General features: G+C 34.6%; 1 protein-coding gene across 1 annotated transcript in view; it reads left to right on the plus strand.

Annotated features, from left to right (window-relative positions):
• PARPBP (PARP1 binding protein) overlaps positions 1-12404 on the plus strand; it is a 77966-nt gene that overhangs the window by 21548 nt on the left and 44014 nt on the right. The window contains exons 2-3 of the mRNA XM_012650271.1: positions 1751-1984; positions 9080-9187. Of these exons, the coding sequence (XP_012505725.1) occupies positions 1751-1984; positions 9080-9187 (342 nt within the window). The remainder of the gene's footprint in view (positions 1-1750; positions 1985-9079; positions 9188-12404) is intronic.

Raw genomic sequence — 12404 nt, forward strand, 5'->3', positions numbered from 1 at the left:
ACTGAATGAATTTTTTTAATCACCTATGAAAGTTAAGATGCTCCAATTCATTATGTTGCTAGGCCCACATTACTTAATTTCAGATTTCAATATGCAGGTATAATTTCCTCTCATGATACTCTCTACAACTCTTCCTTGTTTAATAGACTAATCCTGGCCAGAAATTTCCTGTGGGATATGATTCCCTCCTTTTTTTTTTTTTTTATTTCAGCATATTATGGGAATTTTTATTTTTTTAATTAAAAAATTTTTTTAGAGACAGGGTCTCACTCTGCCACTCAGGCTGTCACTTCACTCTAATTGTGAAGTAAGTTAGATCTAATTAAAATTTAATTTGTATTTTTTATCTTAATAGTGAGGCTCAAGTGCAATGGCCCAGTCATAGCTCACTGCAGCCTCAAATTCCTGGGCTCAAACGATCCTCCTGCCTCAGCCACCCTAGTAGCTAGGGCTACAGGCGTGCACCACCACACTTGGCTATTTTTAAAAATGTTTTGTAGAGCTAGGGTCTTACTTTGTTGCCCAGGCTGGCCTCAAGTCCCCGCCTTGGCCTCCCAAAGTGCTGGAATTATAAGTGTGAGCCACTGCACCCGGCCATCCCACCCATCTTTAAATGCAATTAATGGACAAGTCTTGCAGTTAGCATAAACTACTAACATATTAAAGGAACTTAACTGTAAAAGATAGCAACATATTACATTTCACAAAACCATATATGGATACTTAAAAACATTTGTTATTCATGCTGTATTTGCATGGAGCAGTTAGAATTTTTTACTGAATTAAGGCTGACATTTTTTGGAAAGCAGCGTTATTAATATCTGGAATATTGATGAAGGAGCAGAATGTAATCAATAAAAAATAAACCTTCAACATTTCTACTGAGAGAATTTATCATGTGGATATTGAAGAAGAGACTTTAAAGAAAGCTTTATATAGTTAGAGAAAATATTGACATGCAGACATGTTGGTAACATTAGTGGATCTCTAAGCAATTATATGTCACTGTAGCCAGATTGCAATCTGTTTTATTCTTTCTGGTAAAAATAGAAAGCCAGTCAAAAAAGAGAAAGAAAAGGAATAATTTTACCTGATTAGTAATATCTGACAATGTCCAGAAAGCAACCTGACTATGGCTTTTTAGCACTTGTTTGTTACAGTTTCGTGTGTTCATGAGCAGCGAAAAATCAAAATTATTCTCTGGTTTTAGCACTGATATTTTGCTTTCCCTGTAACTAATGAAATGAAACACAATTTAAAAAAATAATCTCTATGACCGTATTTTAAGACAAACACTTGGAATATTGTGTTATGTGGGAATTCACTATGGCATTGACAATTTTAAATAAGAGGTTAAAAATACATCAGCTAAAAGGAACTAAATATTAACAGAATCAAATGTTTCCCCAATCAATAGTACTTAAGTACAGCTACTGCCCACCCATTCCACCACTTTGGGTAGAAGAAATTTAATGAAGTGTGGGAAATAAGACAGTGACTATATATTTGCCAATTTTGTCATGTGTAAACCTGCATTATTTCATATTTTATAGAATCATCAAAACCTTTTTCCTTTATATTTGGTTTCTAAAATTATTTTATTGCTCAACTTGGATGTTCTCTTTAAAACCACAAGAATTCATTATAGACTTTACTATGACAAAGTTTAATTTTTTTTTTATCTCAATTATAAGTTAATGAATATTCTGGCAACCAACTTTATCTTTTTCTTTTTCCATCATCTTTTCAGCACAGTGGAGAATTTACAGTCTCTCTTAGTGATGTCTTGTTGACCTGGAAATACTTACTGCATGAGAAATTGAACTTACCGATTGAAAATGTTAAAGTGATTGACCATTATGAGGACATTAGAAGGACCTATGATGATTTTTTGAAGAACAGTAATATGTTAGATCTGATTGATGTTTATCAAAGATGTAGGATTTTGACTTCTAATTGTGAAAATAATAACACGATGTCTCCTGTAAGTATTTTTTAAATAATTCTATTTTAATCAGAATTCACCTAGATTTATTTTGATTTTAAACTTTAGTATCATCAGTTATAGTAACTCGATAATGTTTTGCTTATGAGATCATGTTAAGAATGGAAAATTTAGCTACCTGAAAAGTTGGTTCTTACTTGAAAGAAATATTTTGGTGGTAAATTTTCTTGGGCTTTTGGTATGGTTATTTGGTTGCTATAAGAACAGCTTCTTTTTAGAGCAAAAATTTTATAACAAAGAAATCAGTCCCAAGTGTCTAATTTCTTTTTGAATTATGTCAAAGATTGCTTTCCTACTTTATACTTTCTTGATTTAATGTGCATCTGTTCATTTGGGAGATGTTGTATAAATGATTGGTATGACTTTATGGATTAATAATAATATTTTACTAGATGGAGGTATCATTCATTTTATGAGAATAGTATTATACAATGTACATGAGATAATAGACTATTCCTTTTTGCACAAACATGTCATTCATTATTTTATTTTTATTTCAGCATATTATGGGGGTACAGATGTTTAGGTTACGTATGTTGCCCTTGCCCCCCCATTTCATTATTTTTTAACGAGATATACATTTAAAAGTTCAGTGGAGTAACATTCCTTGCAGTTCAGTTTTGTCTACATTAGAATTTATAAACTGTTGTAGAATATATTTAGACATCTCTAGTTTAAAGCATTGGAAATATTTTTCATTATCTTAACATTTATTGAGTGCCAATAAAGTAGTAGTTAAATAGCAGTAATAAAATAATTATAGCTATAATTTCTGTTTACTGTATTTTGTAAGATATTCAAGTATTTTGTAATTATTTCTATATAATACTTGGGAATAGTATTTTGGCTAATTATAATAAAAACCTCTACTATAATAATTGTTTACAGAAAATACAAGTTTATTTCATTCTTCTATAAAAGATGTCTAAAGGACTGATAGGATAGCTCCGGGTTATGAGAGACCCAAGCTTTTTCTGTCATTCTGCTCTACTGTTTTAGTTCTTGGCCTCTACCTACAAGACCATCTCATGGTCCAAGAAGACTGTTGGAGCTCCAGACATGGTATCGGTATTCCTTGCAACAGGAAGTAGTAAGGGGGAACAGTAATCTTCCTTCCTTTTAAGGAGACATAGCACTTTTTCTTTCATCTTATTGCCCAAAGGTTAGGCACATGGCCACACCAAATTACCAGGGAGGGTGGAGAGAATATAGTTCTCATTCTGGGTAGTAACTTGCCAGGATAAAAACAAAAGCTCTATTACTGGGGAAGAAAGGGAGAATGGATATTGACAGGCAGCTTGCTGTCTTTGCCTCATTGGACTGTCATGAAAACTTTTGCCCTGTTGTAACTTCCTCAAAACACATGCACAAACATGCATGTGTGTACCCACATGTGCATACCCACACTATGGTAAGGATCCTTGTAAGTGAAGATAGTGTTTTTTTTAATTCCTCCCTAGCTATATTTCATTTACTTGCTTATAGAGATGATTTTTGACTACTTTTCACGTAGTTGACTTAGAGAGTCTAATCATACATAAGTACTGGATTGTAGGAACAACAAAGATCTTCTGATAAACCAGTGACAGTATAATCTACTCGAGGTCTTTGAGCACATTGCTTTCAACCTATCCTTTGCCCTGTCTATTAATAAGTCCTCTAATAAGTCTCCTCATTTGACTGGATCAACTTATAGTATGTGATATATAAGGGTACCCATTTGAGGTTGTCTATGTGGGAGACTGTCTATAAATGTCAACATGTCTCCTTTGTAGAACACCACGAATGAAATTGAAGCTGCTAAGATAGTGGTGCACAGAGAAGAAAATGTTCTGCATTTAAACCCTGAAAGACTAACAATTTGATCTCTGATACTTATGTTTGCTATAGGGAAATTTCTAGTGAGGAAAAAGTAGATAGGAAAATATATCCCTAGATTGATTTCTCAAAAATGCACTATCTATAACTCTAATTTATGCTAAAGGTATCTTTAAAGGTATGTATCAGAATATTTCAAACAGTTCTGAATTTCATGATCCTAAATTTTCATGACCCTGATATCAAGTTTGTTTCTTACTTGTAGCTTAAATAAGGCAGGAATTATGAGAAATTAAAGCTAAGACAAGTCAATTCTGGTAACATGGTAACTTGAACATTGCCCCTTTCCCCTTTACTCCCTACTTATAATTCCTCTCCTAAGGAATGAGCATCTGGGAGCATATAAGGCCTTGAATGCTAACTGGAATCTAAGTAGAGAGGAATTGGTACAGGGCTTGCTTTCTTATGAACTGAACAGGTATCTGGAAGACAGCATCAGAGACCTGGGATGAGGAGCAGAAATGGCAGATCCTGAGAGAAGTTCTTAATCTCAGAGGGCTGTGGACCCTCTGAGGAAGGTCAACAAATGTCCTCTGTGAGTATGTCCAGATTCCCTGACCCTCAAGTCAAGAAGTAGCTGAATGGATGGGGTTCCCTATTGGTGAGGCTTGGGAGAACACATGAAGACATTTCCTTGGCCTTGGTGGGTGACTGGAAGCTTGTTTCTCCACTGCTGCTCAGGAGGTATAGAGACCATTTCAACTTCCATAAGGTACCTCAACAGTTTGATCTGAGCCCCAAAGAGCCAATGAAGAAAAACAACAAACCACCTCAGGATTGCCTGCAGCCAGAGAAGGATGAGTCAGCTGACAACACACATGCTCAACAAAATAGAGCTGCTGGAGCTCAGTGACCTCAACTTGATACATAAAAATATTAATTACTTAAGGAAATTCAAGGATAGAACCCCCACATTAAAAAAAAAGAAAGAAAGAAAAACAAGAAACAAAAGACACAGCTGCCAGGGCCTGAGTTCAGGGCGCTGGGCTCGCGTGGTGGGCGGGCGCTTCAACTGTCCAGAGCTGGGAAGCGGATGGAGACAGAGGCGCAGATTCTTGGGTTGAACCCCTCTGAACCCGAGAGCCCTTCTTTCGTGATGAGAAGGCCACCCTTGAGAAAGCTTATACAACACAGCATCCCTGAAGAAGCGTCCCTTAGCTGTAGACTAAAGGCCCTGGGAGATGCCTCTTACCTCAAGAAATGTGGTGCTGCCGATGGGTCCCCAATACCTGCACACGGGTCCCCAATGCCTGCACACTCTTTTCAGGATCTCCCGATCCACCTGGCAGGGGTCAGCTCTGTGGTCACTTTCAGAAAACGGAGGCGTTTTACTGCCCGGGCGTCTAAGGAGTCCAGTGGGCAGTTAGGGCCCAATCTGGACCTCTCTGCTCCTAGAGAAGATTCGCCTGTGTCGGCCTTATTGGCCCAGCAGGAGCGGAAGGGAGAGCCCCACCCTGCAAGGAGCTGGCCACGAAACTCAGGTTTGCCGGGGATTCCCGACACAGCCAGGAGAAAGAGACCAGACCTGAAAAAGCTGAAAGCTGCAATGGAGCGAGTGAGCCAGTGGGAAAGCCACCTGCTTCAGAACATTGAAGAAGCCGCCCAGCACCAACTCACCATCCAAGCCAAGAGGAAACGGGCACCCGAGGAGCTTTTGTTTAACACAGAAAACCAGCATCAAATCTCCCCTGCTCAGACGTCTCAGAGATACCTGTTTTTGTAGACACGTTGTGATTATTAAATACAGAGCTAGATTTTATTCTTATAAATGTTTGCATCCCTACTTTATCTAAAAATAATTGCTATTCTCTTTCTAAAAACAAAGAAATGCTTACATTTCCAACTCCATCCCTTCCTTTGCTGCCTCTCCACCCTTCCTCCAGGTGGGCTGGCTCTCCTCAGGGTTGGGGAGGAAAGCTTATCACTTGAGTGGAATCAAAAAGGGTAACCCCTAAAAGAAATCTCAGACTGGATGGAAAAAAATAAGAAATAGTAGATTATAAGGGCATGTAAGGTCTAGGATGTACTGTTTTAAGAGACAGGTGAAAAGTTTTACTCTCAAGCTGCAGGGTGGGTAGAAAGTGTTCCTAATCAAGAAACTAGTTCTCTCTGGAAGCACCCACATTTCTTTGGAGTTTTCCAACAGAGAGTTAGTGTGAAATTCTTCACAGGAGGGATAGATGTAGGCTGGTAGCAGCAATTATTGGGATAGTTCAGATTTCATCTGTTGATGTCCTATATATGTGGTAAGAATTTATTTACCATGTAGTGTATTTAAACATTTGTAAGTTTTATGAACTAGTTCCTTCTGTAGAAGCTAACTGTTTAAGTTGTTCACTTTTTTCTTTTTTCTGGCAATTATTGATTACCAAGTTATAAAATGATCAGATTTATAAAAATAAGAAGTTTAACATTTTAGATAAAACATGAAAGTATAAAGCAGCAGAAAAACCTCCTATGTAAGCTTATAACATAAATACTTCAGAGAAATTCCTTCCAATCTTTATTATGAAAAATAAATCATTTTCATGAGAACTAAAAAAAAAAAGAGTTCCTAACACAATGGATGAATTTAGACCCAAATTAGTATCTTGAAAATTGAGCACAATGAATATTTAAAGCACAGAGAAAAATATTAGATAAATCATGAGGAAAAAGTTAAGAAATTTGGAGGTTAGATCTAGAGGATTTCACATGCAAGTGAAAGGAGTCTCAGAAGGGAAAAAGAAATAGATGCATAAGAGGCATGATTAAATACATAATATTTTTGTTATAAATACATTTGTTATAGTAAATATTTCCTTTAACTGAAAAGAAACCTGAGTTTGCTGCTGCTGAGTGTTTACCAAGTTCCAGACTGTATTGATGAGAAAAGACCTGTACAGGCATATTCTGGTAAAATTCCTGTACTCTTAAGGATAAAGATAAATCTCGCACATTTCTTATTTAGTTTTAGTTATTTAATTTAATTATAATTTAAATATTACAAGTTAATTATTTAACAAAAAAATTAAATAGCATGTCCTGAAAGAAGAGCACAGTGACCTAAGAATCTCATCCCCAACCAAGATATCACTTATCAGTCAAGTTAAAAGAAAGATTTGTGAGGGTATACAAAAATTTAGAGAGTGTTATGTTCATATCTCATACGAATAATTTATTTTCCAAGGACTCTAATAATTAAAGAGATGAACTAGAACAGATATCTATCTAGGGGAAGATGGTAGGTAGCAAAAAAACTTAGAAAATATTGTGTGTGTGTTGTGTGCATGTGTGTAGTTAAAATTGTAAGGATGGACTGGGAATATGTAGGTGCTAGAATGGAAAGCTTACACTAAGGGTGTTTCTAATACTAGTTTAGAATTAAAACTGCTGAATGTTGTAGTTTGTTGGGGGAGGTGGCAGGCATTATCACTTTAAATAAGAGAGAAATGAGTCTGATTTCAATACAGTGAAAAGGAAAGTAACCATTAATTGAGTGGAAAAATATAGTACATCTTCCAAGTTAATAAGAGATTAAAAATAGAATGACTAGCACCTGATCAAATCAGTGAAAGTACAAATCAGAAAAATTAATAGTGTATCACAGGAAATATATTAGGATTTTTACGCTTATCTCCAAAAGCTTTTACACTCTATTATCAAGAGTCTTAGTCGTCAAATTTTAGATCTCAGGACCTCTTTATACTATGAGAAATTATTTAGGATTACAAGGAGATTTTGATTATGTGGGCTATATCTATTGATGTTTACCATATTAAAATTGAGAAATGTTTAAAATGTATACCAATATATTTAAAAACATTGATACACCTATTACATGTTAAGTAACATTATTTTATGAAGAATAACTATATTTTTCAAATATAAAAATTATGATAGCAACTTTATATTTTTGTAAATATCTGTAATGTTATATGTGACAGAAAATAGCTGGATGAAGTCTCATGTCTGCTTTTGTTTGATATGTTGTTTTGACTGAAATATATCAAGAAAATTTGGCTTTGCATTGATATGTACTTAGAAAAGGGAGGATCCCAGAGCAGGTCTTAGGGACCTCAGGAGTCCTTGGATCATGCTTTGAGACTCACTGATCTAGAACAATATATTTTACATATAGTTAAATATGAAAACAGTGTTTAATTAGAAGGTAATATTCTCTTTTTTGTGGGAACATTGTGCTTATGGAAAAATAAAACTGTGTTTTCGGCATCTCTTCTGAAAATTTAAGAACCACAAATGTGAGGACTATTCTAAATTTTTTGAATAGCGAATTTTTTTTCTGTGATCTTGAAGTTTGAGAAATTATAAATATTATGAACAGCAAAATCCTAGATTTTTCTCTTATGATTAATCTGTAAGTACCAGCTCATCATATTAGTAGCATTGTGACAAACCCTATTACTTTTTAAGAAGTGTATGTTCATGAGTTATTTTAGTTAAAACTTTCCAACAGTTGAGAGGAAAAGTGGTTTGCAATTTCATTGGGTTTTGTTAATTCAGTTTATACCTCCCCTTCAGATTTACTCATCAGTAATGGGGTATGTGTGTGTGTGTGTGTGTGTGTGTGGATATACATCTACATAATCTTAGATCCCTTAGATTAAGTGAAATAATTTGAGGATGTTGAGTAGTATGGCATGGTGAAAGCAAAGATCTCTTTATAAATTATTTTTTCATGGAAACTTATTTTGTTTGAAATACTGTGCTTCTTAGGATACTAGATTTACTTATATACATTCCAAAATGAAGCATCTTTTGGAGGCTGTCTGTAGAGCTAGTGTTTTCACCAGTTTATATACTTTATCTACAATTAAATTTCATAAAATCACTTATTATGAGTCATTAACATATAAAAGGGAAGACAAAAATTTTTCTTGACTCACTGTGAGACCTTAGGTAAGACTTTTCATTGTCTTTAATTTTTCTTCTTTCATAAGAAATAAAAGGCTCAGAATAAATTTCCAAGGTCATTTTTAACTCTAAAGTTGTAAAACTTGGTGAATAACCTGTGCCATTGGAAATGGATTGAAACATTTTATTATGAAATTTAATTACATGTGTACCTAATGACTGCCAACAAATGTCGAATAATACTCTGCACTGGAACATCAATGATGCTGAGTAGAGCTTGGTGTAAAGTATATTTTATAGTAGGTATAGCATTTTATTAGTAATACTCTATATTTCCTACAGAGTGAGCTACGGGATTTTCTGTCTGGCAAACAGTATGCAGTAGGGGATGAAACTGATCTTTATGTACCAGTATCACCAATGAGTAAACACAACCAGGATAATGAAAAGGTACTGATAAATTGTGAGTAAATTAAAGCACACTACGATCCCCTTCAAATCACTATGAATTTGGTAGTAAGTTAAAGTTACTAATGTTTTGTTCTCTTTTTTTAAATTTTTACAAGTTTTTAATTTGTTTAAGTAAAACTATATTTGCAAAGAGTAAATATATTGGAAAGTGGAACATGGTAATAATCAGGGTCTTCATGGTTTTGGGCCAAGGTAACAGGCACTGAGCAAAAATAGGTATCATTCAGAGTACCAGAAAAGTAGTTGAAGATCCTGGTTGTCAGAGTTCTTTGAATCTTTCTATTTGATAAACTTCACATTTACTGTTTTAGATGGTTGATTCTTGGGAGAATATGTTCAGTTGAAAAATCTGGTCTGTACCCTTTGCAGTAGTACAACTGACATATCAAGAGTTCTGTTAGCAAGGTTTGTTGTGTAAAGAAACCACAGCAAAATAGTGTCACATACAGCACAGACAGCTTTGGTCTAATATAACTTACTTCCAGCTGAAATACTATGTTAGGTACCTAATTGTTAATATATATATGTTAACCCGCACTCACCTTGGTAGTTATGTGTATGAAAGTGTCTATGCTTAATAAAATCACCTTTGACATGATGAGAATTTAAGAATATTGGAAAAGCAGTAAAATTACATTCAACATATTCAAAAAATATAATATATAAAAGGTCTAGAATGCACCTACTTCCAAAATCCACTGCTCCAGTAAGTTAACGTATTTGGTGAATCACCTTTTTCAGGAGACATTGCTGAGGTAGATTCTCCCATAACTCCCATGTTATACAGATTGCACTTTAAAAAATATATTTCATCACTGCCCTCAAATATCTGTATACTCCTTGGATTTAATAGTCTTTGCTTTATATCTGCATCTCATATTTTTTCTGTCTTATTTGAAAGTAAGTTGCTGAACTTCATGTGGATCTCTAAAGTTCTTCAGCATACATTTCCTGAAAATAATGACATCACCACAGTACCATTTATCATATATAAGAAAACTTAAACAAATAGTCCCTAATATCACTTACTAATGTCCATATTTAGATATCTCTATTTGTCCTCAAAATTGTTTTTATGTCTCTTTACATTTTTTTCCTCTAGAAGAATCCCCCAATCTCTTTTTTCTTTCTTTTTATTTGTCTGATTAATTCCTTGTGGTATTATTTAGCTTGTTTCTCTATTTGTGATATTTCCAATAAGCTAAAGGTTACATCTAAAAGCTTGCTTAGATTTAGGTTTAATATTTTGTAAGAAGTACTTCATAACTGATGCAGAATATTTTGTTTTGTGTCACATCAGGAGACACAAACTTGGGTTGTCCCGAATTGCCAGATCTCTCCAGTATGAAGATGTAGTTTTTCCTTTGCTGTCAGCAGAGGTGTGTGGGTGATACTTTGGCATTTTGTAAATATCCTGCTTCCCAACAACCTTTTACCTAATGGTTTTAAGCATGCATTGATGATCTTTACTTGAATCAGTTATTTCTTCAGTGTTTGTAGAATGGTGAGTTTCTAATTCTATCATGTCTTTCCATTAATTACTTGCCATTTCTCAGTAAAGAAAACTTTTATCAAATGGGATGAAGTATAGTTCTCTAAAAATGTCAGGATCACTAATTAATTCTCTTTATCAGTTTAGGAGTTGGTGTAATGGTTATGTATAAGAAGCAAATTAGATATTTTTTCCATTTATCTTTCTCCTTTTTCTGTGTGTATATTGTATGGACTCATACATTTTTATTTATGCAGTGTTTTAAAATCAGTTCCATTCAATCTTTGATGCTAAAATAGAGGGAGCTCCTTCAAGCTGGTTTCTGTGTCCTTTTTACATACCCTATTAGATTTTTTGAGCATTTTCCTCTTTTTTTTTTTTTTTTTTTGAGACAGAGTCTCACTATGTTGCCCTGGCTAGAGTGCCGTGGCATCAGCCTCGCTCACAGCAACCTCAAACTCCTGGGCTCAAGCGATCCTACTGCCTCAGCCTCCCAAGTAGCTGGGACTACAGGCATGCGCCACCATGCTCGGCTAATTTTTTCTATATATATTTTTAGTTGTCCAGATCATTTCTTTCTATTTTTTAGTAGAGACGGGGTCTCGCTCTTGCTCAGGCTGGTCTTGAACTCCTGATCTTGAGCGATCCACCCGCCTCGGCCTCCCAGAGTGCTAGGATTACAGGCCTGAGCTACCACGCCCGGCCTATTCCTCTTTTCTGATACAAGAAAATATCCTAAGCCTGTCTTGAATGTTTCCTGCGCAGACCTGGTTCCTTTTAGTGATTTGTAACTATTTTCTCTTGCTTGAAATTCATTTTCCACTTATATTCTCCTTGTGTTCCCTCCTGCCCCAAATCTTGACAAAATGCTTACCAAATTGCTTGGTCTTTTCTCAGTGGCATTTAAAGAATATATTCTTTGATCTGTCCTACATGCTCTGTAAGGAGGAAACAATAATTATTTTTTATTTTAAAAGGGAATGAACTAATTTGTTTATGTAAAAAGACCTAAGCTTTTAAAACTTTGGCTTACAGACATAAAGCATTTTCTTAAAGGGATATCGATGACTAAAGATTATGTTTAATAGTATGATATATAGAAACTAGTTGGTCTTCATTGTAAGCATGTAGTTTCCTCCTTTAAAAGGCACCGATTGTTTCATTGTATTAATCCTCTACTTTTTATCTTTTGCTTTCTTGGATTGTATTTTCTAATAGAATTTTATCTCCTCGTTCAGCTGATAGATTAGATTTTCTGAGGACTATTAAATTAGCAGCCATCCTCTTAGCCATGCTTCTTTTATTTGCAGTTTCCAGTTTTTATTTTACAAGGTATTTTTGGAAGTTGATATATTTCTAATTAAAATTCTAAAGTGACTTTTTTGGGCTGTAGTCTTAAAAAGGTATATTTTGATCACCAAATATGGTTACTAATGCCATGCCAGAGTCTTCAAGTAGATGAATGGAGTGAATTTGAGAAACAATATTTTTGTTTCCTTATTTTATTTTACATCATTTTATTTTTCCTAAGGTACTAAAATATTTTTTTTGAAATTCTGAAGTAATGAGGGAAAAATAGAATAAAGGATAAAAGTTCAAAAAGAAAATCATCAGTTAAATATTCCACCAGTATAGTAGTTCTAGTTCAACCTTTTTTTTTTTTTTAGTCAGGCCAAGGTAACAGGCACTGAGCAAAAATAGGTA

Source organism: Propithecus coquereli, unplaced genomic scaffold (genome assembly GCF_000956105.1).
Source record: "Propithecus coquereli isolate 6110/MARCELLA unplaced genomic scaffold, Pcoq_1.0 Scaffold316, whole genome shotgun sequence".
Lineage (NCBI taxonomy): Eukaryota > Metazoa > Chordata > Mammalia > Primates > Indriidae > Propithecus > Propithecus coquereli.